The 23673-nt window shown below is 60.9% G+C and overlaps 1 protein-coding gene across 2 annotated transcripts in view; it reads left to right on the plus strand.

The window, feature by feature from the left end:
* Positions 1-23673, plus strand: part of SLIT3 (slit guidance ligand 3) — a 517570-nt gene that overhangs the window by 453300 nt on the left and 40597 nt on the right. For both annotated transcript variants that reach the window (XM_055125249.1, XM_055125250.1), the window contains 5 exons: positions 3806-3877; positions 6573-6644; positions 11347-11418; positions 17581-17724; positions 19305-19468. In XM_055125249.1, coding sequence (XP_054981224.1) covers positions 3806-3877; positions 6573-6644; positions 11347-11418; positions 17581-17724; positions 19305-19468 — 524 coding nt within the window. The remainder of the gene's footprint in view (positions 1-3805; positions 3878-6572; positions 6645-11346; positions 11419-17580; positions 17725-19304; positions 19469-23673) is intronic.

Below are 23673 nucleotides of genomic sequence, written 5' to 3' on the forward strand. Positions count from 1 at the left end.
TCCTATTCCTCCTCCTTCCCCTCCTCTTCCTCCTCCTCCCCTTCCTCCTCCTCTTCTCCTCTTATTCCTCCTCCTCCCTCTCCTCTTCCTCTTCCTCCTCCTTGCCCTCCTCTTCCTCCTCCTTCCCCTCCTCTTCCTCTTCCTCCCCTTCCTCCTTCTCTTCTCCTCTTATTCCTCCTCCTCCTCCCTCTACTCCTCTTCCTCTTCCTACTCCTTGCCCTCCTCTTCCTCCTCCTTCCCCTCCTCTTCCTCTTCCTCCCCTTCCTCCTTCTCTTCTCCTCTTATTCCTCCTCCTCCTCCCTCTACTCCTCTTCCTCTTCCTACTCCTTGCCCTCCTATTCCTCCTCCTTCCCCTCCTCTTCCCCTCCTCTTCCTCCTCCTCTTTCTCCTCCTCCTCCTCCTCCTCCTCCTCCCCCTCCTCCCCCTCCCACCCCCGCACTCCCCTGCAGCCACTGGCCGGCTGGTGGGTCCCTCCCGGATTCACCCAAACGTCCCCTGAGCCCGTCCCAGAGCTGGCACAGTGCTCGTTGGTGGCTCGGCCGGAGCCCGCCTCTCCCGTGCAGCGTCCCGGGGCAGCAGACTGCCTGGGCGGGCGCAGCAAGGGGTCGTCTGGGTGGGAGAGCGGCACCCGGGGGAGATCCCTCAGGCGGCTCTGCTCCCAGCCCCAGGCCAGGGCTGCCGGGGCACACCGCGCAGGGTCCCGGCCCCTGTGGGGGGCACACTGACCCCAGGATGCCACCCCGGCCGGTCGCCCTCCGAGACCTCTCCTTAGCTGCCCGACGAGCGCAGGGGCCGGCCTGGGGGTCTCTGGCGTGCCAGGATCCCCCCAGGTGGGGTCCTCTGGGCCTGAGTGTTCTGTGGAGGACCCCCTCGGTGATCCTGCACACGCCCGAGCTTCCCTCCCTCCTCCCACACACCGTCGAGGGGTCACTCAGTCAGCACCGTGGGCAGGTGGCCCCAGGACTGCTGCCCGGCTCCGAGAGGTCACTGCTGACCCCTGCCGTGTCCGCCAACTCCCAGGCCCGGGCGGCCTCAAGAAGTGGCTGTTGGGGCTGGAGCGATAGCACAGAGGGTAGGGATTTGCCTTACACGCGGCCGACCCGGGTTCAATTCCCAGCATCCCATATGGTCCCCTGAGCACCGCCAGGGGTACTTCCTGAGTGCAGAGCCAGGAGTAACCCCTGTGCATTGCCGGGTGTGACCCAAAAAGAAAAAAAAAGCGGCTGTTACTCCCCCCCCCCCCCGCCCCGTGGGGTCCACGAGCGGCTTCTGTGCTTCACCCACGTCCCCCAGCCTGCTGTGCCATCCACCCTGGCCAGCCCGCCCAGGAGGACCCAGCGCCCCCTTCCCCGAGCCCCTCCCGCCCGGCCTCGGCCCGAGAGCGATTTGTCTGTGTTATGGGTCGCCTGACAAACACGCCGCATTAGCAGCCGAGATGTTGTTTGCGATGGGAAAATTGCTGGCAAACGGCTCCATTAGCCGCTCCAGTCACAAACACCCGCCCCCCCCGCGAGAGGCCGCGCGCCCGGCAAATTAATAAGGCTGTCTCCCCCGCGCTGCACACCAGCGCTGCGAGACCGGTGCCTCCCGCCAGCCGGCCCGGGCTCCCGTCTGCTCCTCGGGGACCCCTTCCCTACACACACTCACACACACACACTTATACACACTCACACACACTGTACACCCACTCACACACACTCACACACACGTACACCCACTCACACACACACACTTACACACACTCTCACACACACTTATACACACTCACACACACTATACACACTCACACACACTTACACACACTCACACACTTAAACACACGCACACGGACACACTCATATACACTCATACACACTCACTCACTTACACACTCATACACACTCACACACTCATACACACACTTACACACTCATACACACACATACACATACTCACACACACTCACACTCACACACACCATACACACTCACACTCATCATACACACACTGACACATACTCGCACACTCACACAGACACACACTCACACACACACTCACACAGACACACACACACACTCACACAAACTCACACTCTCTCACACATACCATGCACACACTCACACACACACCATACATACACACTAACAAACACATTCACAAGCACACACAATCACACACACTCTCTCTCACACACACTCACATACTCACCATACACACACACACATACACACTCGCATACACACACATTCACACACACACACACACACACACATACACACCCCTTGTGTCTTCCCAGCAGAGGGCCTAAGGGAGGCCATGCCAGATGAGGAGGTGATGGAAAGGTGGGTCCCTCAAAGGCCGGGAGATAGATGAGGTGAGCGCGCCGTGTGGAGGCTGAGGCCCACGGACGCCATCCGTCACCTGGGCCAGAGGCCCCTCCTCCACCCACCTGCTCCCAACACACCTCTCCCGGTGACAGGAAGTCAGCTGGAGAGATGCGAGAGGGTGAACACTCTCTCTGTCTCTATTTCTGTCTCTTTGTCTCTGTCTCTCTGTCTCTGTCTCTGTCTCTGTCTCTCTCTCTCTCTCTCACACACACACACACACACACACACACACACACCAGGAAGTGAAGTGTGGCCTGGCCGACAGCCTCTGGTGTCGTCGAGGAGCCCCTCAGGAGAGTCCGGGCTGGGACCCCGGCCGGAAGCCCAGCGGCAGGCAGCCCGGGAGACACCCCCAGCCCAGACCCTCCCCGATGTGGCGTGCGGGCGGGTGCAAGGGCAGGCAGGCTGGGAGCTGGCGGTGAGGGCTCCTTCTCTGCCCTGGAAAAGCCCAGTGATGCAGAGACCCTCGCTTGCCTCTGCGGGAGCCCTCTGGGGGGGCCGACCCTGCGAGGCAGCCCACTCCCCCTGCCCCCGGCCGTCCCCGTCTGCTCCTTCCTGTGCTGGCTGAAGGCATCCGTCCTCACGTCACTGAGGCAGCGTGGACGAAGTGAAGTGACACATTTGATTAATGTAGTCGTCCCCTCCTTTTGTGTTTGTGTGTGAGAGAGACAGACAGACAGACAGACAGGGATGGGGGCTGAGGACATACTCGCTAAGCAGTTTCCGACTCTGGGGCCAGCTCTCTGACCACTCAGCACGCCGTGAGTGGTCATCATTAGCGCCTGCATTGCACTAAAGCCGTGGCCGGGGCGATAGTCCAGCAGGGAGGGCGTTTGCCTTGCACATGGCCAACCCGGGTTCGATCCCCGGCATCCCATGGGTCCCCCGAGCACCGCCAGGAGTGATTCCTGAGTGCAGAGCTAGGAGTCAGCCCTGAGCTACACTAGGTGTGGCCCGACCACCCAAATACATCAGTGATTCCCACTTTGCACTGTAGCACTGTCCTCCCGTTGTTTGTCGATTTGCTCGAGCGGGCACCAGTCACGTCTCCATTGTGAGACTTGTTGTCACTGTGTTTGGTATATCGAATATGAAGCTTGCCAGGCTCTGCCGTGCGGGCAGGGTACTCTCGGTAGCTTGCCAGGCTCTCCTACAGAGACGGAGGAATCGAACCCGGGTCGGCCGCATGCAAGGCAAGCGCCCTACCCGCTGTGCTATCGCTCCAGTCCACCCAAATACATAAACTAAATTACATAAAGCTCCTCTGCCTCGCCTTCACCCCTTCGACTCTCTCGGCCGCCAGCCTCCTTGACACCAGAGCCCCCTGCCAGTGCCCCGGGTGGCTAAGACCCTCCTGACCACGGCGTCCTCAGGCCCCCAGGGACCGCCGGTGACGGCCGGGTGGCTAACGGACTTCATTCTTCCTGTTTGTTTCCCAGACGCCTGGAGCAGAACTCCATCAAATCCATCCCCGCCGGAGCCTTCACCCCATACAAGAAGCTGAAGCGCATGTAAGTGCCCCCCCTGGGGAAAGGGAGCCCAGACGCTTGCAGGTTGGGGGACTCGGGGGTTCACGTGGCGTGTGGCATGGGCAGCCGGATTTACAACGGAAGTGTCTTTTTGCTTTTTTTGGCGGGGGAAGGGGGGTCACACCCGGTGATGCTCAGGGGTGACTCCTGGCTCTGCACTCCGGAATTCCTCCTGGCGGTGCTCGGGGGACCCTATGGGATGCTGGGAATCGAACCCGGGTCGGATGCCTGCATGGCAAACGCCCTCCCCGCTGTGCTATTGCTCCAGCCCCTACAATGGAAGTGCGTCTTGGCTGCTTTCTGCTCACCTTCAGCTCCCAAACCCGGGCACCTACGCGTGGGCAGCCGGGGTGGGGGGTGGGAGGACGGGCCTGAGAGCCTGGGGCATGGCTGAAGTGCCTGCTTGCTCCTTCTGGTGCCCAGGGAGTAGGTGGCCCCCAGCACTCCAGCCAGAGGGCGCTGGAGGCCAGGGATAATCCCCGTGGCATTTGCTAGCTAAGACCCTCCTGAGGTGTGAGGGGGGACTGTGGGTGCCCCGCCCGCCCGTCTGCGGATTTGCTCGAGGCAATCCCTCCGGCTTAGGGGCTCAGCCCTGCAGCTGCACCTCAGAAGCCCGAGCCCGGGAAAGGGCACTCAACTTACAGGCTTTGGAAATCAGGACGGTGCCCGCTACGGGGGCAGTGTAGGGGCCAGGACCTGGCGGGCTGGGACTCACAGGGGCCGTTTCAGATCTGCCGGGGTGGGGGGGACAGGGCTGGGGAGGTGCTGACCCCTCTCTCCTCCTTCCTGGCCCTCCCACACCCCAGCTCCTCCTTAATCTCCCTCCCACATAAAAGCATCATTCATGGGGCTGGAGCAATAGCACAGCGGGGAGGGCGTTTGCCTTGCACGCGGCCGACCCGGGTTCGATTCCCAGCATCCCATAGGATCCCCTGAGCACCGCCAGGCGCCAGGAGTAATTCCTGAGTGCAGAGCCAGGAGTGACCCCTGTGCATCGCCAGATGTGACCCAAAAAGCCAAAAAAATAAAAAGCATCATTTATTGTATTCTCTCCCAGGAAAAGGATCCTTGTTACCTTTTTTTTTTTTTTTTTTTTTTTTTGCTTTTTGGGTCACACCCGGCAATGCACAGGGGTTACTCCTGGCTCATGCACTCAGGAATTACCCCTGGCGGTGCTCAGGGGACCCTATGGGATGCTGGGAATCGAACATGGGTCGGCCGCGTGCAAGGCAAACGCCCTCCCCGCTGTGCTATCACTCCAGCCCCAAGGGTCCTTGTTTAGTGACTGACCCTCGGGGCCGCTCCCTGCCGGAGACGGGAGCCCAGAGACCAGGCAGAGACCGGCCCCCTGCTCCAGTGACGATCCGGGAGCCAGAACAAGCCCCTGGGGCTCAGAAGTCAGTAGAAGGCCACACAGTGGCCAGCCCACCACCCATTGCCCAGTTCCGGGAAGGTCTTCACTGAGCTGCCCGTTCCCCCCAGCGCCCCCCACACCTCTGCTTTCCCCGCCCAGGCCGGGAGCACCTCCTGGTAACACCGCCACATCTCAGAGGGGTCCCAGCACCTCTCACCCCCGCTCCCCGCCCCCCCGCCACCTTCTCCCCAGGCCCAGAAATGGCCCCGGATCAGACTCACGTTATGTCCTGGGAAGGGGGTTTCGCTCTTACATGGACCAGACTCGATGCCAGGATGCAAATGCAAGACCCCTTTATTGCTCGCCCAGGCTAGGGTCCGAGTCTCATCCAACGGCGTGGGGTCTTGACAAGGACCCCGACTCAGAATTCTGAGCAGCTTCTATAGGGTTTGGTTCCACACCAGCATTTTTTTTCTAGGAACTGGCGACATGTTTCCAACTGTGGGACCCAGTCCTGTCCCGGGACTCCAGGGCCCAGCGCTGTGTGTCCAGTTCTTGGCCCCAGCCCTAGTGACCCCACTCCCTCGGCCCTCTCTACCTGGCGGGGCGCCTCTGCCCAGGCCCCCTACTCTGAGAGGCTGCTCCCACGGGCCCGGTTTCCCTGCCCGGGGTTATGCTGTTTTCTGAGAAGGCGGGACTCTCTGGTGGGGGAAACTGAGACTTGGACCTGGTGAGTTTGGGTCTTAAAGGAGAGCCTGTCATGGCTCCGATTCAGCCTCACAGCTGCCCGTTCCCACAGCGCCCCAGACCTCCCCTCTCCCCGCCCGGGCCAGGAGCACCCCCGGGGACACCGCCACATCTCAGAGGGGGTCCCAGCGCCCCTCACCCCTTCACCTCCTCCCCAGGCCCAGAGGAGACCCCAAATCAGACTCGAGTCATGGCCCATGAAGCTTCTTTCAAGCCAGGAGGGGGCAGAAAGGTCTTGGCAGGAAAAAAAAGAAAATTCAAGGGTTGGCAGAGGTCCAAGGCAAGGGCGGGGGGTGCCGCCGTTGGTAGTTGGGGGCCTGCTCTGCCTCAGGGCAGTGCCAGTGCAAGACGAGGCCTTGGTGTGCCACGGCAGTGTCCGGGAACGTCGGCTGAGAGCCGAGGGGAGGGCTGCCGGTGGGGTGTCTCTGATGGGGAAAGGAAGCCGAGTGGTGCCGTAGAAGCCCCATCCCCAGTGCTCGGGAGTCCATGCCCCCAGGCAGGGCCCACTCTCGCCCTCCCCCCCCCTTGAGAGCCTCGCCCTCAGCCCCCCTCTCCCCGCTGTGTTTTTTGTTTCAGAGACATCAGCAAGAATCAGATCTCCGACATCGCCCCGGACGCCTTCCAGGGTCTGAAGTCCCTGACGTCGCTGTAAGTGGGGGAGCCGTTGCCGGGGCGAGGCTGGGGGTGGTGGTGGGGCCGGGAGACAGCTCTGGGGGTGGGTGGGGGGTGGGGGGTGCGGAGAGAGAGGTTTATGTTCATTCCCTCCCGCTTTCGTCGGCAGCTTGGCCAGAGAAACAAACGTCTCTCTTGGTCAGGGGGAGGTGGATCTCGGAGAATGTTTCTACAACCTCAGTGCGTTACTTTGCTCGATTGAGTGGCCGGCCAGCTCGCCGGCCACTGGCTGACCATTCAGAGGCGGGGAGCTGGGGGATGGGGCGTGGGGAACAGGGTAGGTACTTATTACCCGTGGGCCCTTTTCTCCCCATTCCCACGGCCCCGCCAAGGGAAGCACTCATTTTTTTGTTTGTTTTTTGCTTTTTGGGTCACACCTGGCGATGCACAGGGGTTACTCCTGGCTCTGCACTCAGGAATTCCTCCTGGCGGTGCTCAGGGGACCCTATGGGATGTTGGGAATCGAACCCGAGTCGACCGCGTGCAAGGCAAACGCCCTCCCCGCTGTGCTATCGCTGCAGCCCCGGAAGCACTCGTGTTGTGCTTTTCCCTGATTCTTGGCCATTTGCGCCAAACCCACCCACTGTCTTTATTCTGGGAAGCAGCACAGGCCCTTGATTTTGGGGATTTTTTGGGTTTGTTTGGGGGGACACACCCGGCGGTGCTCAGGGCTGACTCCTGCCTCTGCACTCAGGGACCCCTCCTGGTGATGCTCAGGGGACCCTACGGGATGCCGGGGCTCGAACCCAGGTCCGCTGATTGTGGAAACCTAGAGTGTCCTGCCAGGCCCCCCTGGGCAGGGGGAAACTTGGGCACTGGGAGGGCAGGGGGCTGCTGGGGAATCCCCCTCCCCTCAGGCACTCCCTGCCGCGTCAAGAGCATCACGGGAGACTTCCCAGCATGCTCTCTGCCAGCAGAGAGAGTCAGAGGGCATCTCCCTGGCCTTGGCCAGGCTCACTGGCGCATTTACCACACGGTGGCTGTGTGCCCGGCAGGGTGCCCGGCGACACTTGGACACTTAATCCCCAGAGCCACCTGCAACAGAAATCCACCCTCATCTCTCCTTCAAAGTTTAAAAAGTAGTGGGTACCATCTACACACACACACACACACACACACACACACACACATATATACTCACATACTCACACACACATTCATACTCGCACTTATACACACTCACAAACACACATTCAAATACACTCACATGCTCTCACACACTCATACACTCAAACACACACACTCACATACACACTCATGCACACTCACAAACATATGCTCACATACACTCACACACTTAGACTCACACACTCAAATACACACACGCACATACACACACTCACATAAACACCCACACTCACACAAACACACTCACACATTCAAACACACTCACATACTCTCGCACACTCACCTACATACACACTCACACTCACACACTCTCACACACATACTCACACTCTCACATAAACACACACTCACATAAGCACTCACACTCACACACTCACACATTCAAACACAGACACTCACATACTCTCACAACTCACCTATATACACACTCTCACTCACACACTCACACACATACACACACTCTCACATAAACACACTCACATAAACACTCACACTCACACAAACACACATTCAAACACAGACACTCACATACTCTCACACCTCATACATTCAAATACACACATACTCACGCACATTCACAAACACATGCTCACATACACACACTCACACACACTCACACACACACGGCTAATTTTTGGTTTTGCTTCTTTCTGGCTCGGGGTCCTACCTGGCGGTGCCCCTGTAGTGGGGGGTGGGGGTCCTGCATGTCGCGTGTGCACTGCAGCGCGTGGCAGGGGTCCCCGGACCCCACTCCGGGCTGCTGGCCTGCTGGCGTCTGGGCGGGCGTCTCTGACAGCCCCGGGCGCCTCAGGCACGGAGCAAATGCACACCCCAACACGGCTCTCCCGATGGGACCCCCAGGGGTGTGGCAGGGTTGGGGGGCTGTCTGGGCTCCCTGTGGGCCTCACCCGAGTGTCCTGTAAGCAGAGACGCCGCCCCTCGGGCCCGTCCCGCTGGGATCGGGCTGGGGGCCGGGCTGGCCCCCGACTCAGCTGCCCCCTGCTGCTCACGGCCGAAATCAGCTGGGTTCATCGCAGAGACCGTCTGGCTGGGAACCCAGAGGCCACAGCGTGTGCCAGTGGGGACGGGCCTCGGGGACCCCCCTCCTGCCCACCCGGTTCCCCCTCAGCTGGGGCCTGGGGTCCATCTGAGGACAGGGAGAGGCTCTGACTGGTGCCCAACAAGGAGCTGCAGCAGCCCTGCCCGCCCGTGTGTCCTGACTCGGTGACCCGGGCTGGTGACGTGCCCCCCAGGCCCGCCCAGCTGCTCCCCCTCCCGGGCACCAGCCAGCGGGGGCCCAGGTCACCCCACACAGGGAGCCTTCCTGGCAGCGGCGGGAGTTGGGGCGGGGGCTGGGCTGGCAGGAAAGACCCCCAAAACGTAAAGCAGAGGTGAGCATGGCCGCACTGGAACAGGCCCCCGGGGGAGCACTGTGCAGTCCTAGAAATAGGGTGGCGGGTAACCAGAGAATCTTCCCAGGCCAGGAGGAACCTTTAAGCTCAGAAGCAGACCGGCGGGTCGGGGGTTGGGAGGGGAGCCAGAGAATCCTTTATTCTGAGGATCACGAGCCCTTGATTTGGGTGGGTTTTTTTTTTTTGAGGAGGGGTTGTTTTATTTGGGGGCCTCACCCAGCGGTGCTCAGGGCTGACTCAGAGATCCCTCCTGGCGGTGCTCGGGGGACCCTGTGGAGTGCCCGGGATCGAGCCCTGACCATGTCTCAATGCTCCGCTGTCCCCCAGCCCCCCTCTCTCGGATGGCCCTGAAGCCCTAGGACAGATCCCATCCGCAGGGACGCCCAAGGGAGTGCACTGGTGCCCCTGGCCCCCCTCCCCACCAGTCCCTCTCTGGCCCCCAGAGTGGGTGTGCCTGCCTCGGGCACGCTGACTGTCACGCCATCGTCATCCGAGGGAGGCCCTCGAGAGGCAGCCACACTGGCGCCCCTCCCCCAGGGCCAGCAGCCCGAGAAGGGGCTCAGGTGCCCCCTCCCTGCCCACCTTCTCTCTCCTCCCTGGCCAGCGCCCTCCAGGTTGGAGTGGAACCGTGAGTCGCTGTGTGTAGAACAGAGCAGTGATCCCTTCTGGTCCCCCCAGCCCCCTGTCAGACAAGGCTGGGCCTGGGCGAGAGCCAGCAACAGGCTGGGGCGGGGGGCGGGGTGCGAAGACCCCAGAAGTGTCCTCCCCCATTCAGCAGTCCACGCAGATCCGAAGCATGGGGGCACCCCCACCCCTCTCTCTGGGGAAGCCGCAAGGGAGATGGTTCAAGAAGTACTGCAGGGGCTGGAACAATAGCACAGCAGGTAGGGTGTTTGCCTTGCAAGCGGCCGACCCGGGTTCAATTCCCAGCATCCCATAGGGTCCCCTGAGCACCGCCAGGAGTAATTCCTGAGTGCATGAGACAGGAGGAACCCCTGAGCATCGCCAGGTGTGACCCAAAAACAAACAAACAAAAAAAGAAGTACTGCAGCTGGGGCCGGAGCAGCAGGAGTCCAGCGGGTTGGGCGTTGGCCTTGCACCCGCTGTGGTCATCCCCTGAGCACCTGCCAGCGGGGGGGCTGGTAAATGCAGAGCCAGGAGTAAGCCCTGAGCACCGTCCGCTGTGGTCACACCTGCCCCCACTCCCTCCATCTCCGGGGGTCAGAGTGGAACTGGTGGTTTGAGGGGGATTGGGGGGACCGGGTGTCCACTCACTCGGCGTCCCTGTGAATGGGATCTCTCTAGCCTCAGGCTTCCGATCCGTCCATGGGTGGACGGGGGGACCTTCAGGGGCTTCCCAGAGCAGAAAGGCCAGGGACGGGGCAGGAATGAGGGGCGGCCCGGCACCCGGGTGTCCCCTCCCTGCTCCCCAGCTTCTCATGAGAGCCAGCCAGCAGCCCCCGGCCCATCTCGATAGGACCCCCCGCCCGCCCAGATACTCAGAAGCCTCCCTGTCTAGAGGGATGATTGACACGCTCAGCTCGGGAGGTTCTAGTCACTTCCACATGCCATGGAGAGGTACAGAATGCTTCCTGTACCCCCGAGAGACAAAAAGACACAGGCCTGGCCGGCCACGGGGTGTGAGAAAGAAGCACAGGGGTGGGGCCAGAGAAATAGCACAGCGGGTAGGGCGTTTGCCTTGCATGTGGCCGACCCGGGTTCGATCCCCAGCATCCCATATGGTCCCCCAAGCACTGCCAGGAGTCATTCCTGAGTGCAGAGCCAGGAGTAACCCCTGAGCATCGCTGGGTGTGACCCAAAAAGAAAAAAAAAATAGAAAAAGAAAAAGAAAGAAGCACAGGGGTCTCTGCTTCCTGTGTGGGGTCTTTATGCTTCCAGGCCTGGGTTCCTCCCCGCTTCCTGTCGTGGGTTCTTTACCACGTGGGGCTGCCCAGGACCCAGACCCGTCACAGCCCAGTTTTGCTGGCCTCGGGACGGCCTCTCCTGCTGCCCCCCACCACCTGTGCCCATGTCTCTGGCTGTAAAGGAGAAGGAATGAGGCTGGCCGGGAAGGAGCCGGTCCAGGCCTCTGCCCCCCGGCCCCTCCGTGACCGCTGCCCCCTCTCTCTCTCCTCCAGGGTTCTCTACGGGAACAAGATCTCCGAGATCCCCAAGGAGCTGTTTAGCGGGCTGGTGTCGCTGCAGCTGCTGTGAGTAGCGCCGCCCTCTGCCACCCTCTCTGGGACCCTTCACACACTCACTTCCTGCCAGCCCGCCAAGGGCCCCTTTGGCCTTGATGTACAGCACCCGGGGTGGGGGGGAGGGGAGCAGTGTTCTCACCAGGAAGCTGGCAGGGGCAATCGGGGTCCCTGTGGATGAGTCTACAGGGAAGGTCTGAGGGGTAGGGAGGGAGGTTTGGGGGCTAGGACCAGACGAGCTGAGAATCCTGAGAGGAAGCGACTCTCAGGGCTTCACTCAGGGTCCCGGGAATCCTGTGGAAATGGCTCCCCGTGGGCACGGGGTCCTGGCGAGGAGGCGGGTGAAGCCCGAGACTGCATGGCCGGTCACCCCCGACCCTGGCTGAGGGGGCACCTGCATGGTGGACGTATAACGGGACGTTGGTCGTCTCGGAGCTTGTGCTCTGGGATGATCTAGTTTCGCTTCTTTCACCCCCATGGTGGGCACTGGGAAAGGATCGTCAGGCCGTTTAGTCTCAGAGAGGTCAGCCACCTGTCCCCAGTCACACAGCAGGATCAGTGTTGACACGGGAGCAGAGCTTTTGGGGTCTGGTGGTGGAGGAGCACTGGGGGAACGTTTGTAGCCGTGTGCGGCTGGGGCAGGGTTGTGTGCATGTTTGTGTGCATGTCTGCCCGAGTGTGCGTATGCAAGAGGGTATGCTTGTATATATGTGTGCATGTGTACATACAAGCACACATGCAGGTGGCTGTCCACACACATGCAGGTATGTGCTTGTATGTACAGGTGTCTGTGTATATATGCATGTGTGGACACGTGTATGTGCTTTTATGTATAGGTGACCATGTGTTAAGTGCCTGTGTGCGTATATGTAGGCATGCATTGTGCATGTGTTTGTGCACATATGTGCATGTGTGGACATGTGGGGAGGTGTCTGGATGTCCATCTATGTCCGTGTGCATGTATGCACATATGTTTTGGGGATCACATGGAGGGTGTCCATGTGTGCACACATGTGCCTCTATGTTTGGGGCATGTGTGTCCTTGTGTGAAAAACATGTGCATGTATGTCTGTGAAGGCATGCATGTGTGTCCCTGTGTGTGCACATGTGTGTATATATTTATGTGGTTGTGTATATGTGTGTTTCAGTGTGTGCACACATGTGAATGCATACTTATGGGAGTGTGCACCTGTCTGCATGTATATTTGTGTGTACATGTATCCCTGTGTGCACATGTTTGCATGAATATTTGTGGGCATGTATGCATGTGTGTCCCTATATGTGTACACATGTACATGTATGTCTGTGGGCGTTGCATATGTGTCTCTGTGTGCATGTGCATTTGAGGGATTGTCCACATGTGTGTCCCTGTGTGCACATGTGTGTGCTGTGCTTGTGTATATAGGTGTGGGGGTGTGCATGTGTGTACACATGTGTGTGCATGTGTGTGTGTATGTGTGTGAAATCGCCTGCCTGTCTGCCTGTAAGGGAGAGGCCCGGGTCCCCGGCCGCCGTGTGCCCTGACGCAGAGCCTCGCTGGCACCTGCAGACAGGTGCTGTGGCCTCGGCAGGGCTGCAGAGGGGCGGGCCCCCAGCTTGTCCCATCAGGCGACACCCAAAGCGCCCTGGAGGAAAATGAGGTTTTCCCTCGAGCGCTACCTCCGCCCGCTTGTCCTGCCTCCCTTCCCGCCCAAGACTCCGCTGGCCGGGCCTTTCTGAGGACTGGGTAGCAGAGCAGCGCCCGTTCCCCGGGACGCTCCGCCAGCCGCCGTCCAGCACGGTGGTCCTCAGACGTGCTTTGGGGGACCTCAGACAAGAGGAAGAAAGTTTTCCTCCTCTGCTCCTCCCCCGAGTCTGTCTCACCTGCGCATTGGGAGGGGCGGGGGACAGGCATATTCCTCTTGTGAATCCTAAACCTCAGTGGACTGCCAAGGCCTTGAATCGGGGGTCTGTTTCGGTAGTGGGCGGGGTCTGTTTCGGTAGTGGGCGGGGTCTGTGTCGGTAGCGGGCGGGGTCTGTGTCGGTAGTGGGCGGGGTCTGTGTCGGTAGTGGGCGGGGTCTGTGTCGGTAGTGGGCGGGGTCGGTGTCGGTAGTGGACGCTGGGCGCTGGGCGTCGGGAAGCCCCGAGTCACAGCGGCTGCCAGGACGTGCAGCTCTGCCTCTGCTGAGAGCAGACGGAGGATGGCTTTGGCCTTGGGGTCAGTGCGGGGGGGCCGTGTTCCCTGGGGCGGGATGCAGACCCTTCCGTGCTGTAACGGCTGGCGTGGAAACGACCCCGGAGGAGAAGCAAGGCAGCACCCGCCTTCCCCACGGGGGCGTGTGGCGAGGATTCTTTCAATAGTTCAGAGACCGGATGGGCCAGCGCCCAGCTCCGAGCCGAGAAGATCAGAAACTCACAGGGCCACCTTCACGGCCACCCCCTGCCCCGGGAGAGCAACGCCCCTTGAATAGCCCCTGGGGAGCAGGTGGAGTTAAGGGACTGGATGGTGAAGCCCCTGCTTGCCCCCTTCCCCAGAGACACGGCCCGGCCACGGTGGCCTGGCGCCCCCTGCAGGAATCGGCCGTCTCTGCACCCTGGCCGGCGGGCGGCTGGGAGGCAGGTCCTGAAGAGAGCGAAGGTGTTGCCCTGGGAGACGGCATCGCTCCCCCTCAGGCTGGAGCCTCTCTGACTCCTCGGCGTCATCTCCTCTCCCTGGCCCCGGTGGGCTCTGAGCACCTCCGAGGGTCCCGTTTCCTCTCTCTCCCGCCTCAGGCGGCCTTGGGCAGTGTCCACTCAGCAGAGTGCCACCAGCAAGCAGGTCGGGCAGCCTGGGTTGCCCTGGCCGCTGGCTCCCTTCCAGCTGCGCTACCGGCAACCAGGATGGAACCGGCCCTCCCCGTCGGTCGGTCACTGCCGCCCCTCACTCCCCACTGACCAGCCCACTACAATCTCCAGCAGAGGCTGCTCCAGTCCTGGGCTCCTGGAAGGGGCCGGCACAAACGCACTCCCTGCAGTCTGCCTTCGTTCTGTCCACACTGGCCGGGGAGTTCCCGACATCCACCTCTTTTTATTATTATCATTATTATTATTATTTTCTTTTTTCGGTGTTTTGGGTTTTGTTTGTTTGTTTGAATTTTTTTTTTCTTTTTGGGTCACACCCGGTGATGCTCAGGGGTTCCTCCTGGCTCTGCACTCAGGAATCACTCCTGGCGGTCCTCAGGAGACCGTATGGGATGCTGGGAATCGAACCCAGGTCGGCTGCGTGCAAGGCAAACGCCCTACCCGCTGTGCTATCGCTCCAGCCCCGTTTGTTTGATTTTTGTTTTGTTTGTTTTGAGGCCACCCCCCAGCGATGCCCAGGGCTGACTCCCGGCTCTGCACTCAGGAATTACTCCTGGTAGAGTTCAGGGGACCCATGGGGGGTGCTGGGGACCTAATGGACCCCAGGTCCATTGTGTGCAAGGCCAGCGCCCTCCCCACTGTTTTTCTTTCTTTTTGGGTCACACTGGCGATGCACAGGGGTGACTCCTGGCTCTGCACTCAGGAATAACTCCTGGCGGTGCTCAGGGGACCCTATGGGATGCTGGGAATCGAATCCGGGTCGGCTGTGTGCAAGACAAACTCCCTACCCACTGTGCTATTGCTCCAGCCCCAAAAGCATCTTTTATTAACCTGCCTGACTACAAGAGCCTTTAGCATCTCCCTCCCATGTCCTGGAGGGTTGAGGGGTGTGTGTGTGTGTGTGTGTGTGTGTGTGTGTGTGTGTGTGTGTGTGTGTGTGCCTAGTGGGTATGGGTGCCCGTGTGCACACATGTGCCTGTAGTTTTGGGCTGGGGGAGGAGGGGCACGTGTGCATGTGTGTGAGCTGGACCCAGGCCCGGGGTCTGGAAGGAGGGACCCCTGAGGACAGCTTGGAATCCTGGGTGAGGGGCCAGGGGGAATGCACCCCGTGTCAGGGCCAAGCACAGTGGGGATCTCGGGGAAGCCCCTGTTGCTCTTTGCCCAGGCTCCGTCATCCACTCCCCAGGACCATGGGGGAGGATGTTCCGGCTCCTCCCCGGTCCCCTGCCCACCGTGTCCGGCCCTCACACCTGGCATCTTGTAGAGCACCCGGCAGCACCCCCAGTGCAAGGAGGGGGCGGTGCGTTTCTCTGGCCAGCGCACCCCGCAGTCAGCAGCCGCAGGCTGTGTGTCCCCGAGGGGAGGTGCGAGGTGGGCGGCATGGAGGGGCACCCGAGGCCCAGCAGCACACCAGCCTCCACCAGCCAACTGGGCACCGAGCAGGGCCAGAGGGGCCAGAGTCATAGCCTCTGTGGTTAGCCCTTCCCGGGGGGGGCGAGGAGGGGTCAGAGCTGCTCCTCCCCGCTTGCAGGGTCTGCCCCGTCAGCTGGTGTGTGACACTCCCCAGAGCCAGCGTCCACGGCTGGGCCACGCGGCCACACTGGCTTCTCTCCAGCAGCGGGGAGAGCAGGAGGGAGCTGTGAGGACTGTGACACGCGCCGACTGCGTGCTGGTGACGGGCACAGCCAACCACACGGGGGCCTCGGTGGGGCTACAACGCTGGGAACTGTGTTGAAGTTTGGAGGCTGGGGAGAATGTTTGTGTAGGGGAGAATGTGTGAAGATGTCTGAGTCTGAGGACATGTTTGTGTGTGTGTGTGTGTGTGTGTGTGTGTGTGTCTGAGTAGAAGTTTGTACATGTGAGGGAAGGTGTATGTATGAGATGGAAGTGTGTGTATGGGAGCATATGAGTGTGTATGAGAGAATGTGAGAGTTCTTTGTGTGAGTGTGTGAGAGAATGTGAGAGTGGAAGTGTGTGTCTGAGTGTGTGTCTGAGTGTGTGTCTGAGTTTATGTATGTGTGTGAGAGGGTGGAAGTGTGTGTATGAGTAAATGTAAGTGTGTACGGAGAATGTGAGTGTGTCTGAGTCTGAGTGTATATGTGTGTGAGACTGAGAGAGTGAAAGTGTGTCTGAGGGAATGTATGTGTGTATGAGAGGATATGTGTGAGACTGTGTATATGAGAGAGTAGAAGTGTGTGTGTGAAGGACTGTGTGTGAAAGAATATATGTGTGAGAGTGTGTGTAAGAGAAGTGTGTGTGTGAGGCACTGTATGTGTGTGAGAGGATGTGTGTGAGACAGTTTGTATCTGAGAGAGTGGAAGTGTGGGTATGAGGGACTGAAGTGTGTGTATGAGGGAATGTATGTGTGTGAGAGGATGTGGGGGGGACAGTGTGTGTATGAGAGTAGAAATGTGTGTGTGAGTGACAATAAGTGTGTATATGAGGAACTGTAAGTCTGTGTATAAGGGAATGTAAGTGTGTGTATGAGGGAATGTATGTGTGTGTGTGAGGGAATATATATGTGTGAGGTAATGTATGTGTGTGAGGGAATGTAACTGTGTGTGAGGAAATATATGTGTATGTATGAGGGAATGTAAGTGTGTGAGGGTATGTATGTGTGTGTGGGAATGTATGTGTGTGTATGAGGGAATGGAAGTGTGTGTGGGACAGTGTGTGTATGAGAGAGTGGGAGTGGTGGTAATGGTAGTGTGTGTGTGTGTGTGTGTGTGTGTGTGCGTGTTTCTGAGGGAGAGCCAGTATGCATGCACTCATGCCTCTCACAGATGACGCCTGACTTGGGTCTGATTTCCAGGGGAGTCCGGCTTGAGGCTCCACAGCCAAGCCTTTGCCTAGCGTGTGTGAGACTCTGGGTTCGACCCAGAACTACAAAAATAAATAAAGTGCAGATTGCCCACAGGCAGTGCTCTGACAGCAGTGTGAGGAGTTTTCTTTCTTTGCCTTTGGTGCTATCGCTCCGGCCCCTGTGAGGTAGTTTTCTGGGAGATTCCTGTCTCGTGACTTCTCTCCCGACCCCCGGAAGCGATGCTTCCTCAAGCCAAGAATGAAGTTCCTGAGGGTCCATTTCTGGTGCACCCTCCTCCCTCCCCCCCAACACACACACACATGCACACACATGCGCACACACACGCACACGCACCCCTGAGTGTGGGACCCCAGAAGGCTCTGGTGTTAGGCATCACGTACCCATCCCAGACGCGCTAGGGGCCACACAAATGCCGGTGCCTCTCGCTCACTCCCTGTGGCACAAAAGGGACGAGGCTGAAGGGCGTGGCGGGGTGGGGGGCCCAGGGGAACCACCAGGCACGGTCAGTCACCGGTGTGCTCGCTTGCAGCCTCCTGAACGCCAACAAGATCAACTGCCTCCGCGTGAGCACCTTCCAGGACCTGCGCAGCCTCAGCCTGCTGTCCCTGTACGACAACAAGCTGCAGACCATCAGCAAGGGGCTCTTCGCCCCGCTGCAGGCCATCCAGACCCTGTGAGTAGCCCCCAGCCCCGGAACCCCCCGGAAGGAGTCTAGGGAGGACGGGGCGGGGGGGCAGGAGGAAAAGACGGGGTCAGCTCAGGGCTGATTCTCGCTCTCACTCAGGAAAATAACTCCTGGTGGTGCTCGGGGCACCCTAGGGGATGCCGGGGACAGAACTCAGGTCGGCTGCGTGCAAGGCATATGCCCTCCCCGCTGGAGCATTGCTCCGGCCCCGTTACCTTTATTCCCCCATTCCTGCAGCAGGAGCCACAGCCCAGAGACGGCCAGGGCTGTGCCTCGAAGGAGGGACCCGAGGTGTGTCCCGGCAGGCTCCTGGGCCCCTGTATTCTGAGCCGAGCACCTCTCCTGCCCCCCGGGCCCTCCGAAGCCCCCGCGCGGCCCATGTTACTGCACGGTTGTCCCAGCAGTGAGCCACACAGCCCAGCCAGTGGCACCAGCCCAGGGGCTCCCGCAGGTCAGAGCTGGCCGGGAGCCATGGGAGCCGTGTCCTGCCGCATGAGGGCCCGGGGTGCCCACTGCTGGCTGTGCTGCATGTCACTGGCCTCGGAGAAATGCGCACCGTCTGGTCCCCTGGGCACAGGGGCAAGCCAGGGCCTTGCTGTGCCCATTGCACAGAATATGGGCCTGGGGTGTAGAGCCACAGAACTGCGGGGAGGGCGCGGGCTTTGCAAGCGGCCAACCCAGGTTCGATCCCTGGCATCCCTAGAGGGTCCCCCGAGCACCACCAGGAGTCATTCCTGAGTGCAGAGGCAGGAGTCAGCCCTGAGCATCGCTGGGTATGACCCAAAACACAAAAGTCAACAGACAGAATGGGTAGAAATGGGAGTCTCGGGGATTGTGCTGGGAACAGCTTGGTTTGCACACATACACATACGCATGTGTGCACGCATGCACACACATATAGAGACACGCGTATGCACACAAACGTGTGCACACACACACACTTGCTCACATGCACATGCACACATATACACACATGTGTGCACGCGCACACACAGACGCGTCTGCACACACACATGCATGCACACACTTGTGCGTGCACACACACTTGTTCACACGCACACACATGCACACACGCACAGACACACAAGCACACAAGCACAGATGTACACATGCTTACACGCACATACACTCACACGCATGCATGCACACAATGTGTGCACACACACTTGCTCACATGCACACACATACATGCACATGCACACACATGCACATATACACACTTGTTCACACGCACACACATACACACATGCACGCACACACATGCACACGTGCATACACGCTTGCACACACGTACATATACACATGCATGCACACACACATGAACACTCACGCACGCATGCGCACACACACACACACATACCCCAACTGGTTCTGGCCGCCAGAGGGCCCAGTTCCCTCACTAAGACCCATCTGCAGGGTAAAGGGGGTGCCGGGACCATAGGGGGCAGGGGTAGGGGGGTGGGCGTCTAGCTCTGAACTGCCCAGACGCCGCCCCCCACCCCCGGCCGGACAGGGCCGTGCGTGCACCTTCCGGGCTGCGCGCCCTCACCGCCCCGCCCCTCCCGCAGCCACCTGGCCCAGAACCCATTCGTGTGTGACTGCCACCTGAAGTGGTTGGCCGAGTTCCTCCAGGACAACCCCATCGAGACCAGCGGCGCCCGCTGCAGCGGCCCCCGCCGCCTGGCCAACAAGCGCATCGGCCAGATCAAGAGCAAGAAGTTCCGCTGCTCAGGTACCGGGGCTGCGCGCTGCCGCCCCCCCCCGCGACCCCCCCCAGAGGGCCCCTAATCCAATCTGGAGGAGGCAGGCGCTGGGATGGCTCCCGGGAGCCGCTTTGCAAATTACATTGGGGAAATTCAGTTAGCCCCGCAGAAACCAATTACACACACACACACACACACACACACACACACACACACACACAGCTGCACCCTCTGCCCCAGCCACCTGTCCACCCCCCTCCCCCAGGACCCCCCTCCCCCACCCCCGCCCCCCTGCAGGGCCTCTGTCCCTCTCCTCGACATTCTGTTTCCCAAAGTGGTGACAGAGGAAGAAACGAGCCATCCCAGTCCTGGGAGTGGGGGTGGGGGTGGGGTGGGGTCCTGCATCCCCCTTCCGGGACCCCCCCACCCCCAGAGCACAGAGCATGTCAGGGTTCAGCTTCACCTGCAGGGGGTGCTGTTCAGTGGTGGGGGAAAAAGCCAAACACTCAGAAGAACGCAGGGCAAACACTGTCGTCCACTCCCTGGGGACCCCCGCCCACCAGAGAACCGCCCTGTCCGCCCGATCCAGGCAGGGCACGGGTGGGGGGCGGCAAGGGGGCCCCTCGGAAGCAGAAGTCCCTAACCCTCCCGGCCGGCCGGGGGTCCAGGTGCTTCAGAGCAACTTGCCACTGGGGAACACGGTCCCCTTAGCTTCGTGTGCCTCGTGACGGGAGGTCGATGGGGGGGCCGGGGAGAGGGGTCAGGCAGTGGACGGAGAGCGGTGGGACCGGGCCCCACATTCTGCGTGTCATTGACAAGACACACCCCCCCACCCGCCCCAGCCCCTCCCCTGCCTGTCCCCGGAACACGCCCCTTTGTCGGTCCCCTGTGTCCTGGGGAGCGGCCAGCACAGGCCTGGGGACCCCACACGGGACCAGCCGCAGGTGGACTGTGGCAGCAGGTGCTCCGTGCCCGCTGTGGCCACCCCTCCCCCAGGGCCCGGGGCCCGGCCACTTCGCAGCTGGCCCTGACGGCTCCCTCCTGCCCCCAGCGCTCCGGCCGGGCGTTTCTGGACGTGTCTGGGCGCCAGGGAAGGGTCATTTCCGCCCCAGAGTACTTTCCATCCGTCCTTGCGGCCAGCCCCGGCTCGGGCCTCCCTCTCTGGCCCGTGGCGCCAGGACACAGGCTGGAAGGCAGAGGAGGCGGCTGGGGGGTGGGGGTGGGGGGTGCCGCCCGGTTTCCTGGAGCCTGTCCAGCTCTTGGGCCCCAGATGTCTGGGCCCTGCAGGAGGGGACAGGGGTGGCGTGGACACGGCCCGACCTAGAATGTAAATGGGTACGGGGGCGGGGGCACCCCAGGGTGCAGGCCAAGTGGGAGACAGCAGGAGCCAGACGCCCTTTCCCAGGGGAAGCTCTGCCCCCGGGTTGGAGCCTCTGCTATATGGGGGGGGCATGGGGGAGGGGGGCTCCTCAGAGCAGCCTGGTGTGAGGTGCCGTGTTCTAGAACAGTCCAGATTGGGAGGAGCCCCCCACTCTGCAGAGAGCCTGGGGCCACACCTGCTCAGGCCTTGCCTGGGGTGACAGAGAAGCCCGCTGGGAGTTTCCAGAAGGTTCAGAGGAGGAGGAGGAGGGGGAAGAGGGTGGGAAGGGAGGGAGGAAGAGGAGGAGGAGGAAAAAGAAGAGAAAGAAGAGGAGGAGGAAGGAGGAGGAGGAGGAGGAAAAAGAAGAGAAAGAAGAGGAGGAGGAAAGAGGAGGAGGAAGAGGAGAGGAGGAGGAAGTAGAGGAGGAAGAGGAGGAGGAAAAAGAAGAGGAGGAGGAAGGAGGAGGAGATGGAGGAGAGGAGAAAGAGGAAAAAGAAGAGAAAGAAGAGGAGGAGGAAGGAGGAGGAGGAGGAAGAGAAGGAGGAGGAAGAGGAGGAGAAGGAGGAAGAGGAGGAGGAGGAAAAAGAAAAAGAAGAGGAGGAGGAAGGAGGAGGAGGAGAAAGAGGAAAAAGAAGAGAAAGAAGAGGAGGAGGAAGAGGAGGAGGAGGAGGAGGAGGAAAAGGAGGAGGAAGAGGAGGAGGAAGAGGAGGAAAAAGAAGAGAAAGAAGAGGAGGAGGAGGAGGGAGAGGAGGAGGAGGAAAAAGAAGAGAAAGAAGAGGAAGAGGAGGAGGAAGGAGGAGGAAGAGGAAGAGGAGGAGGAAAAAAAGAGAAAGAAGAGGAGGAGGAAGGAGGAAGAGGAGGAGGAAGAGGAGGAGAGGATCTGACGGAGAATCACCCCGCTGTCACCCTTCCCTCAAAGCCACCTGGCCCGCCCCCCGCACGAGGAGACAGCTGATAGGATCAGGAGCCACTCTGTGGGCAGGGAGCAGAGGGGCGTCTGGTCTCCCAGCAGCCCCCACCCTGGTTCTGCCCCATCCACCGCGGGTTTAGAGGCTCGAGCCCCCCCTCAGAGAGGCCCCACCTGGTGGGGGGTGGGCGGGGAACAGAGGGGAAGTGCCACCTGGCTCCTGTCCCTGCCCCCCTTTCTCTGTGTTAACCCGGGAAGGGGCAGTCAGAGGGGGGAGGCCAGCCCAGCCCAGCCCAGCCCGGGTGCAGGTGTGGAGGGAGAGGAGGCAGAGAAGCCGTGGGGGTGGGGTGGGGCACAGAGGGGAGGCAGGGAGGCCCCCGAGGCAGGCACGGGTGGGCTGAGGAGAGGAGGGTGGGGGCCAGAGAGGCCGTGGGGGTGGGGTGGGGCACAGAGGGGAGGCAGGGAGGCCCCGAGGCAGGCACGGGTGGGCTGAGGAGAGGAGGGTGGGGGCCATTTATTTACGTCTATTGCCAAAAGTGCTGACCCCCCCCCCCCAAGTGCTGCTCACACGGGACTTTCTGTCTTACTCCTTAAGGAGCTACTGAGTCACCGTGAGACAGTCACCAGCTTTCATGTCTGAGTCACCATCTCACAGTGACCACATGCTCACCCCCCCTCCACCCGTGTCCCGGGTATACCCCCCCTGCCCACCCTCCCCCTGCCTCCATGGCAGGCAATACCCCCCATATTCTCTCTCTCCTTTGGGGCACTACTCAGGGCCCCTCCGGACTCGGGCCTCGGGGGACCCTCTGGGGTACCCGGGGTGGAACCTGGTTCGGCCACATGCCTGTCGAGCGCCCTCCCCGCTGTCCCACCCCTCTGGCTCTTTCCTTAAAAGGACGGAGCCCCGGGGCTGGAGCAATAGCACAGCTGGGAGGGCGTTTGCCTTGCACTCGGCCGACCCGGGTTCGATTCCCAGCATCCCATAGGGTCCCCTGAGCACCGCCAAGAGTAATTCCTGAGTGCAGAGCCAGGAGTAACCCCTGTGCATCGCCAGGTGTGACCCAAAAAGCAAAAAAAAAAAAAAAGGATGGAGCCCCAAGTGCAGTTCACTGGGGTGGGGGCAGGAGTGAGGGGGGTCTTATATCCAAATTAGAGGCTTCTAGGGGGGAGGGGTCCACATACATATGTACCGTGATCACTAATGTACGCCGTCCGTGGTCTAGGCAAGCCCCGCCCACAGAGGTCCAGCCCGGCTCTGTCCACCCACTCCTGTCTTCACGCGTGCCTTACGGCCTGTCCGTCCTTGTGCGGCCCCGGGCAGGGGGTCCCTCGGGGCACCCGCTTCCCCCCTGGAGGTGAGAGGACAGCCTAGCCTCAGCCACTGGTCTCGGGACGCGGCCTCTGCCCCACCCGCCCCTGCACAGGTCCAGGCTGGCTTGCTCCCCTCGGGGGAGGGAACCCCAGGGGAAAGGAACCTCTTCAGGACCTCTCGTGGGGGGGGCACAGAGGGGTGTCCCGGCAGAGGGACAGGGGAAGCCCCCCCTTGCTCCAACATGAGAGCAGGAGGGAACCCCCAGGCCTGCGGCCCGGGTCACAGCTCTCCCTGACCTGGGGCGGGACGGTGCACGTGGGGTGGGGGTCACGGCGACTCCAGGGTGACAGAGCCCCTGGGCTCTGTGGCAGAGCAGTGACGCGACGGCTCCCCAACACCGGGAGCGAAGACGGGGGTCCTGCTCTCAGGCGGGAGCAAGCCTGGCCCAGGGGGGCTGGGGGGCAGGTTCGGGAGTACTGCTCAGAGCTGAGCTGGGGAGCTCTGAGCCACGGGAAACGTCCCACCCCCTCCTGCCGCTGGGGTGACCCCTGGGTGCTCGGTACTTCCCCTGGACACTCGGACCCCCGCCCACTGGAGGGCCAGTCAAAGCTGGGGGGCCGGGAAACCCTCCTCAGCTAGGTGACCCCCGCAA

This window comes from Sorex araneus, chromosome 2 (assembly GCF_027595985.1).
Source record: "Sorex araneus isolate mSorAra2 chromosome 2, mSorAra2.pri, whole genome shotgun sequence".
Taxonomy (NCBI): Eukaryota; Metazoa; Chordata; class Mammalia; order Eulipotyphla; family Soricidae; genus Sorex; species Sorex araneus.